General features: G+C 43.5%; 1 protein-coding gene across 4 annotated transcripts; it reads right to left on the minus strand.

Moving 5' to 3' along the window:
* Positions 1–176: 176 nt before the first annotated feature.
* On the minus strand, positions 177–24,051 carry Fam168b (family with sequence similarity 168 member B). 4 transcript variants are annotated; one of them, XM_026785487.1, is made up of 7 exons: positions 23,953–24,051; positions 17,173–17,253; positions 11,101–11,136; positions 7,104–7,246; positions 6,829–7,027; positions 5,049–5,178; positions 177–4,331 (listed from the first exon to the last, which is right to left on the minus strand). In XM_026785487.1, exons 1-6 carry the CDS (start codon positions 24,020–24,022, stop codon positions 5,066–5,068), a joined length of 642 nt encoding a protein of 213 aa, XP_026641288.1. In that variant the 5' UTR covers positions 24,023–24,051; the 3' UTR covers positions 177–4,331; positions 5,049–5,065. The 4 variants fall into 4 exon arrangements, with proteins under 4 accessions (XP_026641288.1, XP_026641289.1, XP_005359969.1 ...); XM_026785488.1 differs by having other exon boundaries at positions 6,829–7,006; positions 23,953–24,050; XM_005359912.2 differs by lacking the exon at positions 11,101–11,136.

Raw genomic sequence — 24,051 nt, forward strand, 5'->3', positions numbered from 1 at the left:
TTTATGTAGAGAGCTACAAAAGCCTCCACCTCCTACATTACCCAAGAGGAACCCCTCCACTGAACACACAGCCTCACTCCAACCCACTGGCAATCTCCTGTCTGGGAGAAGTAGCAGCATATGCCAGTCAGGATATCACCTCTGACAAAACTCACAAGAAAAAAGAAAACAGAATATGCAACACAAGTCAATCTTTATTGAAAACTGCAGTATTAATACATAACAATTCCTGTTACAATAAACGTGCTTTTAAGGATTTTAAATCTGAGCTCATCTACTCATCAGATTGCATAAAAAATTAAAACAGTATGAATTTACATTTAGTTGAACTGGCTCGGGATGGACAGTCTGTCCATTCCTATTGTATTGACACATAAGTTCAATGAAGAGGCAAGGGATGCCTTTAACACTGGAAGACAATGCTGACTTAAGCATAAAAAAAGTACCAAGAAAACAGTGTAAAAAAGATTATTTAAAAATAAAAGTTTAAAAAAAGAAGAACCTTTTCTTTCAGTCACAGCCTATCAGGCTCCTTGGGGCCTCCAGCTGCCACAATAACCCTTCTGGGAGCCAGTCCCCAGTGTGACCTAACTGGTCTATTATACTGCCCACAGTCTGCACCAGACCCACCCACAGCCCTTCCCTGGGAGCTGCCTGCTATGCCAATCAGGTCCTCGCATCTCATGTACAACTACGGCAGTTCCTAGACCAAAAAGCTGCTGCCTCCCATCCCATAATTCTAGTAAGATTTATTCCACAGGTTTTCTGTTCTTAAATGAAAAGGGGTAGGGGGAAAGGAATCCTATAAGATATGGGGAATAATTTTAACTATTCCTACGAAACCATATTATCCTTTCTGGGAATCAGTCCATCAAATGTTGAAGACTGGGCAGGAGAAGTAATTCAAGAACTATGCAAACCCGGGAGGTGCGCTAGACATGAGTAAGCTCCACACTCCACTGTTCAGTCAGCTGCCCTCCTGCCCTCCAGCAACCTTCAGAAAGCACCAGAGAAAAGGACCAGCAGCTGTAACTGCCACTGCACCCTAGGAGGTCCTGTGCCATCCAGCAGTGCCAAGTACACAACGACAGATGTCAGCTGCCGAATGAGAGGTGGTCCCACAGTAATACTGTACTCCAATATTCAGAAAGGAGAGCTGAGGAAAACTGAGGCGGCGCCAGTGTTTAAGGTTTATGCCTGCCAGCCTCTCTCAACCACAGGCACACTCACTCACAAAGGCCCAAGTCGGAAGCCGGTGAGCTCAAAGATCCCCAATGAGATTCCCCTCACTCTAGCATATCACCAAAAAAACATCCATTACCTCTCCTGTTAGAAACACCACCTCTGCAAAACACTCAATAGCTGCTCCCCAGAATGTTGGTCAGCCAACAGCCACTCAATGGTTCTTCCAAGGAAGACCACAAGACAGGAGACAAAAGTTCTGGAAGAGCACGCCTTCCATGCCTGTAACCTCACTAGCCCAATCCTGATGGTGGCCTTACTTCTCAGGGAGCTCGCAGGTTCTTTAAAAACCCAACAGTGCTACTGAGCTTTAAACTACAAATAGCAGCAGCAGAGGAAGGCAGCAGAGAATAAACTTTAAAAATTTAAAAAAATAAAAAAAAAAAAAAACAACAAAACCCGAGCAATGATGTCCATGTTCATAGAATCAGGCCCTTTGCCTGCCTGCCTTACTTTCTAAAAGAATTCAGCTGAAGGACTCTAGTTGGGAATGTTACACACATAAAAAGTACACTTTCTTGGAATGTTCCTCAATGTTTTGGGGATACTTATGCAGCTGTGTAATAGAATACTGGCCCGAGTTCTAGTCCTAAATTTTAGACTGACTGCTGTTGAACAACACCTGTGACAGTCTGTTACTATCCGTATGCCCAGATTTTCACCTGACAGTGAGATCTGTCCCCAGCAGATTCCACAAGTGATGGCCTGATGGTTTCACAACAGAAAAGGCTTCCACACAGATGAGCTGGATAATACACAAGTGTCTGATAGCCACTCAATTCAATTTGAAAGAAAAAGAATGGTCTGTCACCAGTTACAGGGCAGCAGGAGGGGATGGCATCCCACTATTCTTTCTCCTGAGAACTCGGGGCCTGTGGAAACACACAATGTGTGCAGCTGCGAGCAGACCCAAAGACTTGCTAACTTCCTGCTGCAGGCAAACAACCCTATCCTTCACAGGCAGAGAGACAGGTATGTTTAGTTGGGATGGGTGAGGGAGCCTTTTAAAACACATGCGGAAATCACGGGTACATTTGTTCCACTATCTATGATCATTCACTTGGGAAAACCTCCCTCTCTCTGTTGGGTCCAGGGGAAACCTTGGAACCAGCAACACTGCAAACCATCCACTGCACAGATGGGAACACCAACATGAAGTACAGACACAAGCTATGTGCCTACAGCAAATGTTTCTATCTCTGTGCACTGGTGCATTCTTACTCTACACACACACGCACGTATACACACTCTCCCCCCACACACACGGTTAAGTGCTCATGAGGCAATTAAACATATTCATCCATAAACATTCTATGTTCATGGATATTAGGAATGAGAACTCTTGTGTTTACACTGATCCATGCAGAAATTTTCCACAGCTTATAAAATAAAATGCTAGAAACAAATTATGAAGAGCACGACTATAAAAATAAGGTTTCCAAAGGCTCAATGTTCGGATGACCCACCCTCCAGTCAAGCTGATTGCTAATGAGGCGATCTCCACACCAACTTGGAAGCCCTGACCTTGCTGCCAGAGACAAGCACCCCTTCCAACCAAAACCCAAGCACTTCAACGGGGGAACAAAACAAAACACATCCCCATTTGACGGCCCCCAGAAAGGTCCTGCCCTTCTGACCCACACTAAACAGAAACACTCTCACAGATTCAAGCTGGGCATATACAGGCAAAAAGAACCTTCTTGATATCTTATGTACATACTCAGATTACACACTCAAAATCTTTCCCACAACACATCTGGACAGGCAAGTATAGTCCAAAACTGTCTAGCCCTTTCCACTCTCCACATCTGCTTGGTTCTGAGTGCTGTCAGAAAAAGGTGGCAAAATAGGCTCACAGGACATTTATACAGACTTTCAAGGCCTCACCCCAGCTAGACACAAAAGGACAGGTCATCATCAGGTAAATGACCCCGGGACAAGCTACATTACTTCTACATTTTTAGACATAATCTCAGCCCTGCTTCTCTACAAGAAACATGGGAACTAACTTAAAATACACCTATTCCCTTTGAACCAGTCTTAAACATACACCACTCCCCACAGCACACAACTGACATCTCTGCCCTTCTTTGTGGGTGAATACAGCTGTGCCTGTGTGGTTTTAGCGGACTCAATTACTTCTCAGGGGGAAAGAAAGGGACGATTCCCTAAGCGAAATAAAGCAAAAGACAATACCACCTCAGTGTGGCTGCTCCTCTTTGACATCCTCCTTCCTGGGAAGACAGTTTAGTTCTACACTGGACTTTCCCAACAGTCCCAACAGATACACAGAACATATCCTGTAAGATGCACAATGGAAATTCAGATGGCAGAGACACTGCTCTCCTGACACACAGACCACTCTTCATCCCAGCTCTACTGGCTCCCAGCTCTCGTATTTCCTGGTGGGCTTCAGTACATCCTTGCTTCTCAGACCACACTTGAGCTGAAATGAAGGAGAGGACCCTACTATACCTGCTGCTGCTCTGGAGCCACCACAGACTCACTCTCTCCCAGTCCCTGCAGCTCCCTCCAGGTTCGTCAGTGCCAAAAACACAGGTTGCTGAAAACTACAAGTCTTTGTCCCTATCTGGCAACCCTCACCACCCCAAAAATCCCCTGCAGTACTCTAGGTGCTCTTGAGGACATTCACTTGCACACGTGTGACTTGGAGACTCAGCATACATGACAACAGGGCATGAGTGGCACAGGCTGTAGAACACAGTCCAGTCCTTTGGATTCTGCATGTGATGGTTTTGCATCAGCCACTGCAGGTAGATTGAGCAAGCTTTTTGTGTTTGTTTTTATAAACATGCATTCAACTAGATATGATTCAGAATAGAGCAATACTCCCTTTTTATCATTACAGTTAGCTAAAAAAATTGCCAGGCAGTCCACAAAACAGGATTTGCTTTAAAACCAACCCAGAGTTAGTTGGAGACTAGCGAGCTGGGACCTGCTGGGCTGGGATGCAGTCGTGTTTAGCTAAGTGTCGAGAGCATTAAGAAGAAAGTCCTGGTTGGAGGCACAAGGCCTGCAGCACCAGCTGTGGAACCCAATGAAGTGACTGCACAGCTCCATCCTCATATCTGGGAAAGAATGACAAACAAGTCATACAGGCTCTTGGCACCTCTGCCTCAAAAACTCCAGAGGACAGCAGTAGCCACAACTGCTGCACTTGTTCCCCATACCAGAGATACCCTGTGCCCCATGCCCCTATTCTAACTGGAACCCTACAAACTGCAGCAAGCAAAAGGGTAAAACAGGCCCATTACAGAAGCAGCAAGATGCAATGTGAAAAATTTAACACTCAATGGCCTCCTTTCTTCCTCTGCTTTGGGACATCTCCATAAGAATAAAAACAAAGTTCTGCACTGTCCCCATGTAAAGAGCAGGTGCACCTTTCTCTTAGTGCTTAGCAAAAGGAAATCTCAATAGAAGAACAGGAGCTGCTTCCACCAGGCTGGCCTGTAGGCATGTTTGTGTGGCATTTTCTTGACTGCTAATTAATGAGGTACGGTCTAGAGGTGTGATCCCTGGGCAGGTGGACTAGGAAATATAAGGAAGGTAGCTGAGCTCTGGAGGGAGAGAGCCAATCAGCAGTCAACTTCCATGGTCTGTGCTTCAGTTCCTGCCTCAGACTTCCCTTATGGTGGACTAACCCTTCCCTTCCCCAAGCTGGTTTTGCTTAGTTTTATCAGCGAAGCAAATTGGAATAGTGCTAAGTCTGAGGTCAGCTTCCCACTTCCTCAGGGAAATGCACTTCACCAGGACCGGCTCAGCCAGCATACCTGACAAGTACTTACATTAATTTGCAGGGTAATCACCACTGAGGGGGCACATAGCTGTAGGTGGGTGTTCCTGGGGCTCGGTATGTGGGGACAGTGACTGGGTGAGGGGCGACAGGAGTTGGAGAATGAGCAGTCAACAGGGTACCTGAAAGAAAGGGAAACACTTCATACAAAAGGGACATGTGACCTCTCCAGAGAGCAGATCTTCACCACGTGGCCTCTGAAAAAGCACATGACCTGAATTACTTATGAAGGGATATACAAGGGAAGAGGAACAGTCTTGATCCAGTGGTCAAAACTCTGTAACAGACTATCCCGAAGTGCTGAAAGGTATTATAACCACAGCAGTCTGTGGTCATAATATGCTTGTTACTCCCCTTCAGGTCATACACACTAATTCTGCCAGATGACATGGCTATAAAATGAGAAAGGGAGTATTACTGCCCTTAAAAAGGAAAGAAATTCCGACATGTGAGTACCCAAAGTGAACTCTGAGATTACTGTGCTCAGTGAAAAAGCCGGTGAGGAAAGGATAGCACATGTTCCCACTTACATGAGGTTCTGAAGCTGTCAGATTCAGAGACAGAACACAGACCAGTGGAAGGAAAAAGAAGAGTATTTGTTTAATGGATAGAGGGTTTTAGATTTGCAGGGTGAACGTTCTGGAGACCCGTTTCACGGCAGCGTGGGTATACGTAACACAGAGCTGTATATTGGCGGGAGGGAGAGAAGGGGAAGAGAGACAAAAACAGCACACACGAGAGGAGATAGGGAGGAGGAGAAAGCGACAAAGAGTGTGAACACACACGCACGAGGTAGTCCTATATCCCATAAGCATGTACACTCAGCAATGGCCTGCATGACTGAGGTTAAACCCTCAGGCAGCAGCAGTCTATGCTAGTCTTCTTCATTTTAGCAACAAACTCAGACACATCAAATGGAGATTCTAAGCAGAAATAAACAGAATCTCACGGATCTAAGTATGACAACGATTTCCTTATGTTGAAGTCCAGGAAAATTTTCTAAAGAATGGATTGAAGCCAGGTGGCGTACACCTCTAACCCCAGCACTTGGGAGACAGAGGCAGGTGAATCTCTGTGAGCTTAAGCCCAGAGTGGTCTACAGAGCGAATGTCAGGACAGGCTCCAAAATGATACACAGAAACCCTGTCTCGAGAAACAAAACAAAACAAAGAAGAACAGCTTGACTTTTCTTCTTCTTCTTAAATCCCAGTCATAGGGAGCAAATGACCGCGCATGGAAAAGCTTAAAGGCAGCAACATATACCGAAAGGTCAAGAGTGAAATCATCCTTAGGCCTTCCTTCCACTCCCATGCTTCCATTTTCCTGATTCAATGCATAAATGGCACAGAGTTTCTGCAAGCAGCTATTCCCTCTAGCAACACAAAACCAGCTTTTTTGAACACTTCCTCATTATTGCAGCCTGACAACAGAAATAGCTGGCCAGCCTGGAACACAAAGCATCTACCCCACTGTTCACACTTTAGCCGCTCATGAGTAAATGAAGGCTATCTGACACTCCCTGTTCATACAGCCAAATGGCCACCTCGCTCACTAACAAAGCATGCTGTTGAGTTATGCTCCACAGTAGAGGCTACCTGACTCATGGCCCGTTCCTCAAAGAAGAGAGAAAAGAGAAGAGGGGAGGGGGCAGTCCTCCCACACAACTGAAGCCACGAGACTCTAACGCCAAGGGTCAGAACTTCATGGATTCTCCCCACTTCAGTCAACTCTCAGGCTGCTACAGAGAACACATACTAAGAACTAGGACTCACCTGCTGACATGGCCATTGTAGTCCCAGCAACCATGCCCATGGTGACCCCGCTGCCTCTAGGAGGAGGGATGGGAGCAGGGTAGACAGTTGCTGGCATGCCATTGGGCTGCACCACCGTGGTATGGTGAATGACATGAGGGGGTGCTGCATACAGAGGCTGTGTATAGTACGTGCCTTGCTGTGGGGAAAACAGAGACAACTGCCAGAGGGTCCCAGGGCTGTAGGGATATGATGGAACCAACCCTCCCTAAAGTGTAGGGCATGCCCAAGCATACCTGGGCATACGGGCTCTGCTGGGGGTAGGCACTTCTCACTGGGTACACGGCCGTCTGGTAGGGGTTGGGGGAGGAGGAGTATGGTGGCACAGCTCCGCTGGTTGGGGAACAGGACACTTTATAAGGTGTACCAGGAGTGTAGCCTGAAAGAAAGAAGTAAAAAGCCTGAGTTAACCCAGTCAATGCCAAACAAGGACAACTATGCAGAGAGGAGCCAGGGCTACCACCAACCATGAACACAATGAAAATCTGTTGCCACTGAAGACTTGCCTCTCTCCTTTAGTAAGACCTGGGCATCTTGGCTCTCTGTTTAAGTATGTATGTATAGTGGTGAGTTCTGTAGAGCATATATGCACAGAAGAACCTGTCCTGTCTTGCTGGAATAGAAACTGCTATGGCCTCCCTCAGTTTAACTTGGGATAATGGCACACACATCTATTCATCCTGCAATTAAGGCACAGAAGTCTATCTTAGGGAATTAAGCAAGTATATACAAAAACTTTACTACAAGCAAGCTTATCTCTAAGTTGTTCGTTACAGCAAAACTAAAAAACCAACCAAACACTAAAGCCTGACAAAGCACTGTAGTATAAAGATCTGAGTCAAGGGGAGTAGGCTAAGTTGCATCATCCTCACCAAAGATAAAATGAAAATAACAATAAAGCAGAGTATGAAACAGAAGACATGAGAAGATGTTGAGGAAATGGTTCAGCTGCTAAGAGCACAAACTGCTATTCTTGAGGACCCAAGTTCAGTTCCCAGCACCCACATTGGGCCACTTAAAACCACCTTTAACTCTAGCTCCACAGGCTCCAACCTCCTCTTTTGCCCTCCAGGGGTACTGACTTACACGGAAAAACCCACACACAAACACACACATAACCAAATAATTTTTAAAAGGAAAAGAAATACAACATATAAAGCTATGTGACAAAAGGGGAAGAGAAGATGGGATCTTTCAGGCCTGTGAGGCTACTTCCAGAATCTGTACTCTCAGGTGGCAGGAAGGTGAATACATAGCCTGACTCCACCCACTAAAGTATCTCATCAGAGCCAGGAGCTGCAGGCTACAAGATGCATTCAGAAGCTGAGGAAGGGCAGACTAACCAGTGACTGGGGGAAAGCAGAGAGTTCAGACACCTGCCATTGGCCAACAGTCATTCTCTGGAACATCCAATGGGAACCAATTGCTGATACACAGGCCAAACTCCAAGATAACTATTTACTGAAAGCCAGATGAATATATGCTGCAGATAGCTAACAGGAAACCCTAGGAAGAATCCAGTGATTGAAAACTTCAAGGCAGTGGCCAGGGCAGGAAAACAAGAATTTCCTGACTTGCTGGAACAGAAACTGCTATGGCCTCCCTTGGCTCAACTTGGCATTAATAGCACATACACTTCTTCATCCTGCAATTAAGGTCCTTTCAAAAGAATCAAGCATAGACTGTGGTGGCAGAGTGCAACCATCCAAACACAGCGAACATCACACTGCACTCTGAAGACAGCTTCCTATTCTTATCAACTCTATCCGGCAATGAGTGTGTTCTGAAGAGGCAATGATGGCCTTCACGTTCTTGTTGGTGCAAACTTGTGGCACAGGGCACTCAGCTGTCCATGGAGCATCAGAACTGCAAACTCTCAAGGTACAGACACGTCTCTGAGACGCAAGCAAAACCCCCTAGGGGCCACAACAGAACTTGGAAAACATGTTCACCAGCCTACACATAAATCCTCATCAACAGGAAACTGTGATTTACCATATAACACTACTTTTCAATCACTAAAAAAAACTTACAAACGAAGCACAAACCTCACTGGATTTTCAAAGCCAGACACAGAACACATAACAAATAATCATGTACATATCTAACAACCACCTAATCCACCTTGAAAGCAACAGACTGGCATATGTATTTTAAAATTTCAAAGTTTTAAATATCTGGAAGAAATCAGGAAGGGGAGGGGAAAGGGAAGCCCTTCCAGTATAATGGAAGTGTCCCAAATTTTCTTTGGGTGATGGCTCCACAGGACCAAAGTTCAACTGTGAAAATTCATGTCAATACACACTAAATATGTGAATATATGTGCACAAATTGTGTCTCAATTTTAAAAGAATGAACTGAGTATAACAATTTTAATTTGAAATTTTAATGTTTTAATTATATTATTAGTAGAGAGAATTAATGATTTCCAAAATATCTACAAATTTTAAATACATCAGCTTTCAATATTGGTAATTTTCCAAGAAAGTCAAATATACAACTTTCCCATTAGGATTTATAAAACAAGTGAATAGGCAAGAGCATATAATGAGACTATCATAGCTTAGATCTTAAGAATTCCCAAAAGGCCCATGTAGTAAATGCTGGTGTGGCGGTATGGTAGTACAAGAGGTAGCTGCTCCTTTAAGATAGCCTAGTTGTGAGGAGTCTTTAGGTCACTAGGGGTATGTTCTCCAAGTGGGCTCTGGGACACATCTGTAGGTAAGTGCTGTTGCTTCATGATGGTATATGTAGTTTTAAGTATGTTCAACTTTATTATATGCCAATTATACTACAACAAATTTGTAAACCGTTTTTAAGTTAGGGAAAACCAATTTAAGATCCCTCCAGTTCTGGGTTCAGTGACACTGCAGGAAGAACCCCAACTTCTCCCAAGAAAATTGCTCATCATGAAAAGAGTAAACACTTGCCACTAGACCAAGTCATGGGAGCAGGACAGCATCTATCTGTCTGTCACAGACAGTGAGCCAGGTCCTATGGTAGACGACCAAGAAGAATGCAACCCTCTCCAAGAGGAACTTGACTTTTAGGAGGAAACATGGGAAGTAGAACACTCACAGTAAAGTGTATGCAGGAGGAGAGGGACACCAACAGAGTGCAGAGCAAGGCTGACACAAAAGAAACAGCGGGGATCTGGACAGGGTTTGGGCCCCTCCCTATCAAACCAGTCCTTCACCTATCACAAGCACAATCGTGCCAGACAGAACAATCACCTCACAGGTGACCCCACTCCACTGTTACAATCCAGCTTCTGCCCCATCATCTCCATGAACTTCAACTGCGCTATCTTGCCAGGACTTCATGTGTGCAAGCTCTGCACTCTGAAAGTGGAGGCGGGAGACAACGGAGCTGAGGCCAGCGTGGGTGTCTACTCAAAACCAAACTACGAAAGGGGAGGGAGATCTGCCAAGCAATCACCAGCCATGTGAGGGAAATAGCAACACTCAAAAGGCTCAAATGTGTCGCACTTTAAGAACAGATGCTGAATGTTAATCTGGAACCACATTCAGAACTTGTAATTTTCACAAGGCTTTAAAAAAAAAAACAAAACAGGGCCCACTTTCTACATCACACAATAAAAAAACAAAAATAAACAATCACAATAATGATGACTAATTTAGGTATGATAATAGCATTACATATGCTGTTAGAGATATTTCTAAAAATCATCAACATGATGTACGAGAGTTGCTTCAAAATAATCAGGAAAAGTGATAGATGAAATACCAACTTGGAGCTGTGGCAATCAAAGCCAAGTGACAAGGAAGTAGGAACTACATTCTCACAAGCTTGGGTATACACCTGAAATTGTTCCTAGAAAGGAGTAATAGTACGTGTAGACTCTTAGCATTCAGGAAGCTGAGGCAGGAGGATGGAAAATTCAAGATCGTCCTAAGCTATTTACAGTTTGACCCCAATTAAACACATACAGTATAGGCTGGAGAGAATGCTCAGATTAAGAGCTATGGCTATTCTTACAGAGGACCTGGGTTCAGTTTCCAGCACTCACACAGCAGTTCACAAATACCTCTAACTCCAGATAGAGGGGATTTGGACATTATTCTGGCCTCCTCTAGCACTGGGCACACATATGGTGCACACACAGACATGCAGGCAAACACTCATACACATGAGTGTTAAAAATCTTAAAGGCAAACAAACAAACAAACAAAACACAAAGGGCCAAGAACATAGCTCAGATAGAGCACTTGCCTAACATGTGCAAGACCCTGGGTTCAATCTCCAGCACTGCAAACAAAAACAAACAAAAAAATCATTTTAAAAAAAAAGACAAAGTATTGTTTAAGGTTAGGCAAGCTGTTACAGATTTAAATGAGGCAAAAGATATAAATTCAACTTTGGAAACAGATTTAATATGTAGCATTAAGAAGAATCTCATTCCAGATATCCAAGAATATTGGCCATTTCTCAGTGAGATGCCTTCACAATTCTAGGGGCAATGGTTCTTAACCCATAAGTCACTAACCAGAGAACTATTAGGAGGTGGGATATAGATGCAGAAAATGTTTTTACCAGGGATGGAGGGAAGCTCTCTAAAACATGACCCCCTCATAATCTCTTGGGAAGCTACTAAAGGAAATATTCCACAAAAGTAGGAACTAAGAAGTAAGGACCGAGCAAATGTGAGGCAGAGGCAGAAGGGTTTCTGCAAAAGAGTGCTCCAGATTAGGACCCAGGCTAGGCCAGGAGTGAGGCCTTCCAAAGGAGCTCCAAGAAAGCGGAGTAGTGGGATTCCTCATGGGCCAGAAACACCACCAAGAGGTCCTGACAGAGATCTCAAGAGTTCTATTGAGCCTTGAGAGGTTTCACGAAGGACAAAGTAGACACAGAGGAAGAAGAACCGCAAATCCAAGGCATGACCACAATAAGAACAGGGCAGGCAAGTAAGTAAAAGAGCAGCTAGAGCCTTGTCATCCAAATAGACAAGTCAACAAAAACAAAACAGTAACAATGACAACCAAGCCAACACCCTGGGAATACAGGAAGAGTCACAACAAAGGACAGTAGTAGAGTCCAATGGCGTCAGGATAGACAGGCATTCAAACACAGCAAACTCACTTTTTCCTTCCTGAGACAGAGTGTCACATAGCCCAGGAAGACCTTGAATTTACTATATAGCAGAACATCATCTTAAATTTCCTATCCTCCTACCTGAGGTCCACTGAGCCACCACTGTGAATTTAAGTAGTGGGGACTGTGCACACTAGGTAGCACTCTATCAACTAAGCTGCACCCCTAGTCCCTTGCGTTAATTTCAAAAAGCTTTCTGAAAGTGTAAGCATCCTAAGATTCTGTGCATACATACCTTTAAGAGAGAAGGACTTCTGTAACTCCAAAGTCTATTAACACTCTAATGCTATTTCCTTTTGCTTATTATTTAAACAAACGTGGACCTCACTTCAAAGACTTAATTATGAATTTTTTAAAAAAAAGCCAGATGTTGGTGGTGTACGCCTTTAATCCCAGCACTCAGGAAGCAGAGCCTTTCATAAACAAGTGTCAAAACTAGATAAGCACTGTAATAACCAGCTTAATGAAACGGTTACTTGCTGTAAGATGCATTGGTTTGTACTTGTGTTTGCCTGATTAATTACTGCTTTAGTGTACTATGAGGAAGAGGCAGGATCCTGTGAATCTGAGACTAGCCTGTTTTACAGAGTAAGTTCTAGACTATTCAGGGCTACATAGTAAGCTCTATCAGTAACTTTTTCCTGAGGCTTTCAGATCACTGATGCACCGGAGCCATTCAGTGGGACCAGGACCAAGAAGACTGAACTAAGTACCTGGTCTGCCCAAAGACTAATCATGTTCTTCCCACAATACAGCCTAAGTTCCACCAGGGATGAAGTCACAGTTTCCAGGGTCACCACCAGGAGTTAAGCCTTTACTAGCTCAGTTCCTAAGGAGATTACAAGCATGGAAAACCCACACCAGATTTATCTGTCTGCAGCCTAAGTTTATTCAAAACAAATGGACCTCCTCTACTTCCAGACGGAATATATCACCAAAGGCTACCACAAATCCAAAGCTTTTCAGACTCCTGTGACATACACATGGACTAAGAAAAAGGAGTTGAGAGGATGGCTCAGGGGTTAAGAGCACTCACTGCTCTTGCACAGGATCCAGATTTGCCCCCAGCACCCACTAGGCAGCTCACAACCACCTGTAACTCCAGTTTCAGGGGCTTGCCCTTTTCTGGCCTCTGTGGGCACCAAACATGCACATGGTACATAGACATACATTCATACACATACCAAAAAAAAAAATAAAAATAAATCTTTAAAAAAGTAAAAAGGATCAGAGCAATGCAAAGGTGCTCAGCAAGTCCTGCAGACCCACTGCCTCTATGCTAGAACAGATCAAGAGAGCACCAGAACTCACAGAAACTTCCCTTCTTATTGTGTCTACAGTGATGACCTAGCCTGGATCCTCAAAAGAGGGAGATGGCATTTCAAGAACCCATAAAAGAGGAGCACACAGTTCTGATTTACATCAAGAGCCAACAGCACAGTGGGATACCAAGGCCTTCAAAATTTCCCCTACCTTCACCAATTTTACATAAAAACCTTTATCCCAAGTCTTTTGAAAACAAAAGCACACAAAATCTGGCACAACTACGTCATGAGACTGACAGCCAAAGGGCCTGGCACTCTTCAACAGAGGCTTCCAAGACAGCACCCTGGGTCACTGTTACTCCACATGAGAACAGTCTTAAAAAGGAGAAGTGAGAGAAGGCGGTTTGCACTGTCCTACAGATACCTCCTGCTTTTGACAAGAACATCTGCACTGGCCTCAACAAACGAGACTTAGGAAAATTACAAAACTCAGAGGAAAGATTTTAGTCCTTCTCACATAGGCTAGCTCTCTCGGAAGAACCTGGCGTTAGTACAGTAAGTACAAATGGTGTTCTACAGCACGAGTGCAAGAAGCACTAACCCACAAAAGTGCACTAACCTAGTGCTACACACATGGAACTCCAAATGAACTAAAGCCCTAAATGTACCAGCTAAAACAGCTAGAAGAAAAAGCAAGAAATCATTTTGGGCAGGTTTTCGGGATACTAGAAATGTAACCCAAAGAACAGAATAATAACCTCAACAAATTTTTAAAACTGCTCTGTGAAAGATACCCAGAAGGGAGAAAAACTAGGAGAAAAAAACCTCTAAAATCATGAATTTGATAAAATAATTCTTAAAAACCCAGCAATAGAACAAACTCAGTCTCTAAGCAGGTGAGGAGTAGATTTCACTTCTAGCTACTCAGGAGGCTGGGGCCCAGGAGTTCAAGACACCCTGAGTGGAAAGAGACACACACTGGAGGGATGGCTCAGTGATTAAAAATGCATACTGCTTTTACACAAGATCTGGGTTCAGTTCCCAGCACCTATATTGGGTAGCTCACAACTGCACCTTAACTCTTGACCTAGGGGATCTGACGTTCTCTCTGGCTTCTGTACGTGCTACGGAGGGGGGAAAAAACCCTCATACAGGAACACACACAAAGTAAAAATAAATGAAAATCATTTTACAAAGAAAACAAAGATGGGGTGGAAAGATGCCTAAGCAGTTAAGAGCACAAACACTTGCTACTCTTGCAGTGGACCCAGGTTTAGTTTTCAGCATGTACATAGTGGCTCACACCACCTATAACTCCAGTTTCAAGGGAACCAACACTCTCTTCTGGTCTCTGTAGGTACTTAACATGCACGTGGTGCACATACTCAATGCTCATGCAGAAAAAAGAAAAACAAGGGGCTGGAGAGATGGCTCAGAGGTTAAGAGCACTGATTGCTCTTCCAGAGATCCTGAGTTGAACTCCCAGTAACCACATGGTGGTGGTTCACAACCATCTATAGTAGGATCTGGTGCCCCTTCTGGCCTGCAGGCATATATGTATGCAAAACACTGTATACACAAGAAATAAATAAAATCTCTTAAGAAGAAAGAAGAACAAATATTCAAACAAAGTCTGTAAAAATAAAATTACTGCCTTAAAAAACAAACTCAGTAACTGACACAGTGTTAAAGAAGCACATAACTGCCTTCCCTTTGGAGGGTGCTAGCAGGGACTGAACCCAGGTTCTTGCAAAAGCTGGCAACTGTGCATCACTGATTTTATCTAAAGCTCATTCTACTTTTGTAAACTAAACATTTATTTGTTTTTAATTATGTATGCTGTGTCTGTACCCATATATGTAGGTTAGTGTCATATCCCCTGGAGCTGCAGTTACAGGTAGCTGTGAGCTGCCTCAGGGTGCTAGGGCCTAAGATTTGCATGGTAACAACTTCTCTCCACCACTGAACCATCTCTCCACCTCCAGTCCCTCATTCACTTTTTATCTGAAACTGAGTCTCTCTAAGTTCTGCAGGCTAGCTTTGAACTTACTCTAGCCCAGGCAGACTTTGAACTTATGATCCTCCTGCATCAGTCTCCAGAGAATCTGGTAGACCAGGCCCAGAAGCATAATTCTTTACCAAAGAGTCAAATGGTAAATTAACATATGAAAAGATGATCAATGTTTGTCCCAGCAGTTCAAAATAAAACTGCGACTGTAAATAATTAGATACCCACTAGCACAGCTAGGATGGAAGACTGATCATACCAGAGCTGCAAACAGTACAGAGGACTAGAACTAAGAAATACAAAACCGAGGGGAAGGTAGATAGATAGCGGTCACTATGGAAGACTGTCTTGGCAGTTTCTTACCAGCCCTAAGAATCAGCTACTCCATCCCTTTGTATTTACTCAGCAAAAACTGAAAGCATATATCCAGACTGATGCTGAAAACATACAAAAAATTTCGCTTGCAAAATGAATTTTAAATGCAAACACTCAACTCAAACAGCACAAATGCCATTAGTTAGCCAACAGATAAGCAAGTGATGTTTCCCACACAATGGGCACAACCTAAGAGTGGAAGGGAGGAAGTTCGTAACAGGTACCACAACAGGAAAGTCCAAGTAAAAGATGCCAGTCCCAAAATGACCAAGTCCATTCTTTATGTAATTCCATTTACACAAAAAATTTAGAAAACACAACTCATCTATAGCAAGAGAAAACACATCTGTGATTCTTTATTTAGCGCCTAGTAAAGTTGAAATGGACAAAACAAATTTTGTTCAAACAGGTATGTTTGCTCCCAAACATGACAGAGATACATGTCACAGCAGAGACGATGAAGTGCACACCATAAATATCTGCAGTTTGTTACGTTAAAGACTCAAGCACTGTCTGAAAGGAAGCTAGAGTGTGCGAAGGCCTCACAAAAAGACAGGGTGGCAGCACGGTTGGCTCCCTGCTGATGACACTATGGCCCAACTGCTCAAGATGTTCCACAGTAGTCTCAACGACAGGCGCGGGGACCAAGTGTGCTAGAGAGCCAGACGAAAATCACAAGAGGAAAGAAGGAACTTTCTGGAGAGAAAGAGGCCACTGTGGGACAGAACCAGGAGGCTTGAGCAGAGACTCTTGTCTTCCAGAGATGGAGGTCATCAACCTTCTTCTGGGCACATTGTCATGTACACTTAAGTGAGCAGGAACATGAACCTAGGACAAAACGCACTGAAGCAGAAAGAGCAAGTCCAAGTTTTCCTCTGGGTATGAGCTGAGAAAGGAAGTCAGGCTGGGCACAGAAGAGGTGGGTAAGAGGCAGACATTATGAGTCCCAAGTAAGGAACTCATAGGAAGGACACTGCTAATTTCTTTTCTACCCAAAGCTGTGTGGAGCAAAGAACTGTCCCAGCAGCCTCACCAGACACCTCAGCTAGGCCAAAGCATGAGCCAACACCCTCAAAGGAACCCCCTTATCCCAATAGAGGCCGACAACACACCAGTGTGTGCAAAAGAAAATCTCCCTAAATAATCTTTATGTAATTCAGAATCAAACAAACTCATTTTCAATTTAAACCAGCAATTTCTCAAATCTGAAGATATTCTCATACACTATATACAGAAAACAAAGTTTGCTTTTTAAAATATAACCACAGCACCGTGGACAGTACTCAATGACCAAACGGTCTTCAGTTCCTAGCATTAAGTCCTATCCTAAGAACAGATATCTGGCACGAGGAATTACCTGTATAGCCCAGAGACTGTGGGGGGAGAAACTCAATAAAGCAAAACTTGTGTGAACTGAGAACTAAGCTTTAATTAAATCATCCACAGGTTCATTTATGAATGTAGAAAGCCACCCAACCACAAATCCTAGTTCCATACCTCCTCCTCCCCCAGCTACACACAAGGTATCTGTCATGCAGTACATACCTGTTTGGAAGGTAGGATTTGCTCCAGGGTACATGTTAGGAGAATAGGCAGGAGCTGCTGCGTAGCCCACAGGAAAACCAGCTGCAGGGAAACACACAGCACAATAGTATTACCAATGAAGAAGTGCAACCACCTAAACACTAGGCCTCCTTATTGCTGCTTCTAGAACTCCACAGACTGTGCTCAAGCAACACTATCTTTAGTTATCTTCTTGTCTCAGAATTTTGATGAGTCACAAACAGCCCAGTCTTTTAGATCTATAATTGAATGCTCACATTCTACAACCAGGAGGAAAAAGAAGACCAGGCAGAAATTGAGTCAGCAGTCCACTGCTCCGAATAGCTGAATCAAGGGGCAGGCATGCAACTTAGTGTGGAGTGGCATGTGGAAGGTCCTAAATTCAATATCAGAGCCAAAACAACTTTAAGCACTTGGGAGGCAAATGCAGGTAGACAGCTGAGTTCCAGGCCAATGAGGGCTACATATAGCATGACCCTGTCTAGAGATAAAAAGTAAATAGCTAAATCATAGTTTTAAGCATAAGGAAAAGAAAGGAGAGGAAGAAAGGAAGAGGGGAGAAGGGAGAAAGAATCCAGAGTCTCAAAATCCCAACATCCCTGGCAGTTTCACCCCACAATCACATTTGTAAGCCGGCAACAGTGCTCAGTCATTACCCTCACCTGGCTTCACTGCACTACGTCTGAAAGAACCAGGATTCAAAGTGAGCTTGGACCCACCCTAGAGCCTACTTTCTGCTGATAACCAGTGTAGGTGTCTTACAGCCATACATTCTCAGTGGCTGCAAAGATAGAGACACAGTATTATGTTTAAAAGTTAGTAATGTCTGTTCTTGTTCTTAAGCACTGGTTCACACTCCTAAATTCAGTTCAGGCATCTTCACATTTCTGAAGTTCTAATCCCCAGCTCCCTCAGATCAAGGTGGCCAGTTAACCTCAGCGATGCCCAGAATGGGAAAATGCAATCAGAATCCACATAGAAGCACAGGCCGACAAGCTGTTAAAGCCAGGCTGTCCTCACATGAAGTTCAGCTGACATTCCTGCTCCACAATCTGACCTCCACAGTCTTCCTAAACCCTGGAAGTTTCTGCTGGAGTGGTGCCCAGAATCCCTGCAAGGGTTCAGTTCTCTTCTCCACGAATCCAGGCTGCTTCCCTTAATCCTCGACCCAACTCTCCTCTACCTCAGCAGAACTGGCCAGGTTCTCCTCTGGATTCTTTCTTTCCCACTTCCTTCTCCAGTCAGTGATGCAGTGTGCAGTGCACAAATGTTTCATCAACTTTATTCATTTTGGGCATCAAGGGCAATGATTTTTACAAATGTCCTGAGGACAAACCTTGAAAGAACCACTAGAGGCCCAAAGCAAACCGGGTCAAGCAGGATTCATTCACCCACAGGACAGTGCTTAGGTAAAAAAAAACTTTTTTTTTTTTTTTTTTTTTTGATCTTCGAGACAGGGTTTCTCCGTAGCTTTTTGGTTCCTGTCCTGGAACTAGCTCTTGTAGACCAAGCCTCGTACTCACAGAAATCTGCCTGCCTCTGCCTCCCGAGTGCTGGGATTAAAGGCGTGCCAAACTTTTTAATGATTAATTATTGGAAAGTCAGAAATGACACTAATTAGATCATATTCCATAGTTTTCTTCAATAACTGCCACAAAAATAGAAATTTCCTCTTGTCCCTCATACATACTCAGGAAACCCTCTGCTCCAGAGCTTCTTACTAAGCATGCCAGCTTGATAGAAGCTCCACACTTCAGGATGAGGACCAGAGGAAGCCTGAGCCTTGCCTATGCTGAAATATATACACATTCTATTTCTGAGTACAGGAAGAATCACAGTTAGCTGGGAAAGGAAGATAGCAACTAGACAACTCAACTTCTAATACAATGTGTGTCACACCCTAAGCAAGGGACAGGATCACATGACAGGAAACAAGAAAAAGGTATTGAAAAGAAAAGCAGAACCACAGCAATCCAGAGATTGCAGCCACCAACAAGCCAGCTAAACAATACACTGGAAGAACAGGGAGGGCAAGCTGGTCTGACTCAACACACGGCTCTGTAGTAGATTCACACACCATTAGCAAGATTAATGAAACGGAAACAGGCAGATAGCTATTCATAAAGAGCTAAGAAAGAAACACAAAACACAGTGCTTTCACACACTATGGACGGAATCACAGAAGAGGCCAGAAAGCTACTGCTACCACTGGAAAAGAAAACAATCCAAACCCAAGAAGCTCTCTAATGCTGAGCAAAATAAAAACACTACATCCAATCACAGCACGGTAAAAACAAAACAACAATAACAACAGTATCTTAAAGACAACAGAGCACGTGGGGGAGAACAGCTATAGAGGCGCATTCAAAGCAAAAACTACTCTCCTAGAAACCAAGGACAATGCAGTTGTATCTTTAAAAGTATGAGGAAAAGTAACTGCCAATATAAAAATCTGTATTCAATGTTGGAGATAGAAAAGGGGGTGGGAGAAATTCCTTTCCTCCTAAAAGATACATCAGTTCCCTGGAATCTTATGACTTTGACCTTATATGGAAAAAGACTATACATATGACTGTGCCATAAACTCAATGATACACATTCTTACTAAAACACACAGAAAAGACAGAATGTGAGCAGAGGCAAAAATAGACTGATACTCAGAAGGGAGGGGAAAAGCTCAAGTGGACTCTGCTCACAGTTCCCAGAGGGACAATAGTTCTGCTAACACCTTAATCTCATATTTCTAAATTCTGGGAAGGTGAGACATAAACTTCTGTTTCAATATACAAAGTATGTGATAATTAACAGACATTATAGGGAACAAACAAAATTACATCACCAAACAAAAGCAAAACAGACATTAACACACCCAACACCACAACCCCCAACTCTACATATATACACATTTCCCAACTACACACACCCACACATAACACACACAAATCCAGTGACAGCTACAGGAAATATTTTTTTTTTATTTCAAATGACATATTTCAGAAATAGTGGCACATGCCTTTAATCCCAACACTCAGGAGGCAAAGGTAGGCTGTTCTGAGTTTGAGGCCAGCCTGGTCTACAAAGCAAGTTCTAGGACAGCCAGAGCTACACAGAAAAACCCTGTCTCAAAACAAACAACAAAACCAGTGGATCTTTAGGTGGACAACAGCATATAAGGACATAGTACAAAAATGTGATTTTTTTTTAAGCTGGACACAATGGCCCACACCTGTAATCACTGTCCAAAAGAGGGCTGAGTGTTAGAGATCAGCCTAAATTATACAATCAAACCCTGTTCCAAAAAAAAAAGTTCAAAGGCTAATAGAAAATAAAAATTTCATTAGTTCAAAAGATGGCAGGAACACTTGAGTTCCCCCAAACACACACACAAAAAAATACATACATAAATAAACTACAAACAAAAAACAAAAAAAGCCATGGCAAGGCCAGCAAGACTACAGTAAGTTGCAGTTCGGCAGGTTAAAGCACCCGTGGTCAAGCCTAACACTGATTCCCTTAAGTTGTTCTCTGACCTCCCCAGGTACACCACGGCACGCATACATAACATACAACAAATAAGTAAAATAAATTCCTTTAAGAAGATGACAAGGAATAAATGAAAATGAAGACCAGATCTTATAAGTGAGGAAACAGCTGAAGATATCGATCTTGCTGAAGACCCAAGTTGGATTCTCAGCACCCACATGGTGGCTCACAGCTGTCCCTAACTCTAATTTCAAGGGCCCTAACATCACAGTGTTCCACGTCTGACTACTACAGGCAGGCATCATCCGTACACATGATGTACATACATGCAGGCAAAACACTTAAACACATAAAATAAAAACCAAACAAATATATGAGGAAACGATAATAACAAACAATAATTCCAATAATTATTACCCAGACAGCACTTGGAGGAAGAATTCTCTCCATGTCCCATGAGTCTTTATGTTTAATTTATGCTTGCCTAAGACCCTATGAGCACATAATCCACATATCCAACACCCTGGCTACTAGGACCTAGTATCCATCAGGGAAACTGAAATACCTAAATCAAAAAAAAAATACAAGGTAAAGAAGTAAAGTATAAAACACTACATAAATGATACTTAAGATTGCTTCAGCATTACAGAAGCTTTCTCTCTCAAGTGATTTTTACAATATAACCCACCTAAAATAATGGTTTGCTCTAAAAATCTTCTGACCGTGGACTGGTCAGTAAGTGGAAGCCAAAGGGCTAGAACATACACCAAGGGTTTGTCAGAGCTGCCCCGTGCTGAGCACACCCCAGAGCCTCAGCTTGGATCTCCACACAGGATGTGCCAACCCCTGCCTGCCTGAAGAGCAACAAAGTTAGCCTGTCAGCACCCACAGCCTGGCCCACCTAAAAAGCAGAGAACTCAAGTCTTAGGCAAAGACCAGCAGGTAAATTAACTTCATGGGTGTTTGGTTATCGCCCTGGCTCCAGATTCATTCAGCATCCTCTTCTGCTATCCCATTTAAACTAGTGTTAATACTTTAAAAACAGTAGGTCTTTCTTATCACCAAATTGCTTTTCATCAACACTGGAAAACTGCCCCCCCTTCTTCTAATTTCTCTAAGTCCTTCTGCTATGCTATTCTCAAAGTTTTTAAGCAGTCTATTTCCTCTCTTAAAAAAAAAGCGTTTGTGTGTACATTAGAATACGTACATATATGTAGGTACCTACGGGGTGGAGGGCCAGCAGAGGGTATCAGACCTCCTGCAGCTGGAGTAACGGCAACTGTGTGAGCTGCCTGATATGGGACCGTAACTAAGGGCCACACTCTCCCCACTGAGCCATCTCCGATCTATTTCCTCTAGCCTTCACTTATACTGCACTCGGCTTCACTCTCAGCAGTGCTCTATGTTCACATTCCTCTAGATCTCACTGGACTAACCACCCCGGACCCCATTTCTTTTAGTTTCAGTTATTTCTTTCCCCTTAATCCCTCTTCGCTTTGTTCTCCACTTAGAAATTTCTCTGTTATGCAAGCATTCTACACTTTCTTGTGACATGGCTTTTCCCTGCTAGTTCTGACGCATCAGTTATTCTGACTGATGACCGTTTTCTAACAGCACCCATGTCTTGTAATAATTTTGTGTATGAGCAGGTAGTACTTGCTGCAGGAAGGCCAATCAACCTATATCAAAGACAAATGCAGTAATTCTGCATTTGCTGCTGCCAGGTACTCCAGAGATTATGCATCAGGGTGACTATGTTTAATGTTTTCAACTTCTGGATGCCCCCACTAGGAAAGACTAAGTAAGAAACTAGAGCCTCAATGCCCGTGAATGTCTCTAAGCACTTAGGAAAGACTGCTCTTCTCAGAACCCATACAGACACACAAACTTCCTTGTGGAGGCAGCAAATAGACTCTGTCCAACCCTTTAGTGGGAGGCCCAATCTCAAGACTGAGGCGAGAGGCGAGTGACTCTAACTCCCTGCACATGGAAGATTCTTAACATCCTTTTCTGTCCCTATTTGGACTGCTAGAAGAATTCCATCACCAGCAGCAAATGCTCCAGGACAGCCAAAATCTACAGCTCCCTGGCCGAGGGAGCTAGGTTTGCATCACTTTCAAATCTCTACCATCTTCCAAGTTCAGTTTCATTCCATTTTCTTAGAGTTTTGTCACAGCATGGTTTTCCCTAGTCAAAGTATTTCAAACCCCAGAGTGAGAGCTGGACATGGTGACAACCCTGTAACACCAGCTACTTCAGGAGCTGAGGTACTGAGATCACAAAGTCAAACTGCTTTGGCTACACAATGAATTCCAGGCCAGCCTGAATAACTTAGCAAATCTGTCTCAAAACTACAAAAGGGGTAAAGATACAGTCGGCAGGAGAAGTGTAGCATCCACAGGCTATGGGCTCCGTCATTAATACTCAAAGGGGAGGACCTAAAATGAAACTTTAACATTACAAATCACTACTTCTTGTTCAGTCACCCAGGAGGACAACCATCTGTAATCTTTGACCAAAGTTCCCCAGTGTTTTGCTTTTAGGCCTCCCTCAGCTCAGCTCTCACTGACTCCACTCACTGAGAATGAGGATACTGTCCAACAGGATCTCCTCCCTATCTAGGGAGATGGAAGCCACGTTCACTAGGACACAACCCAAGAAAAGTGTGGACAGGGGTTGTAAAATGAGGCTCCTACTCAAAGGGGCTGAACCTCACAAAGACTGAGAAAGTAAGATAAATTGAGAGGTAGAGAAAGAGGTAGAGAGAGGTTCCTGGCCCCACCCACAGGAACTACCAGCTCTAGACAAGGCCAGACATTTCTTGACTTTTCTGTCTCATGAATCTTCTTTCCTTCCACAACTTGAATTAGGTTTGTCCACTGTCTTAAGGTTCCTACTGCTATGATAAACACCATATCCAAAGGCAACATGAATGAGGAAAGGGTTTATTTATCTTAAACTTACAGTCAGCATGAAGGGAAATCAGAGCAGGAACTGAAGCAAAAGCCATGGTAGACACTGCTCACTGGTTGGCTTCCCATGGCCTGCTCAGCTTGTTTTCTTATACAGCCTGAGACTAGGGGTGGCACTGCCCACAGTAACCATTAATCAAGAAAAAAACCCCACAGGCAATCTGGTGGGGACAGTTTTGCAACTGAAGGTTCCTCTTCCATCTAGCTGATACAAAATTAGCCAGCACATCCACTGTAAATGTTAATGTTACATGGCCATAAAAAGTGTTCAAAATTCGATAATGAAAACAAAAGTCAATTTGCTTACCTGGATATCCAATTCCTTTGGCATTTGCATAGGGAACCCCAGAAGACCCAGGGCTATAAACAGGATTCATGATTTCAAGAACTAAAAAGGGGGGGAAAA

This window comes from Microtus ochrogaster, linkage group LG2, assembly GCF_000317375.1.
Source record: "Microtus ochrogaster isolate Prairie Vole_2 linkage group LG2, MicOch1.0, whole genome shotgun sequence".
Taxonomy (NCBI): Eukaryota; Metazoa; Chordata; class Mammalia; order Rodentia; family Cricetidae; genus Microtus; species Microtus ochrogaster.

What these genes read in the sequence shown, in the direction of transcription:
- Fam168b (XM_026785487.1), bottom strand. Translation starts at nt 24,022, where the DNA reads ATGAATCCTGTTTATAGCCCTGGGTCTTCTGGGGTTCCCTATGCAAAT. An exon ending in CAAAGGAATTGGATATCCAG is followed by an intron (nt 17,254 to 23,952) that starts GTAAGCAAATTG and finishes GTTTCCCTGCAG; the next exon opens with CTGGTTTTCCTGTGGGCTAC. An exon ending in AGCAGAGCCCGTATGCCCAG is followed by an intron (nt 7,028 to 7,103) that starts GTATGCTTGGGC and finishes ACCCTCTGGCAG; the next exon opens with TTGTCTCTGTTTTCCCCACA.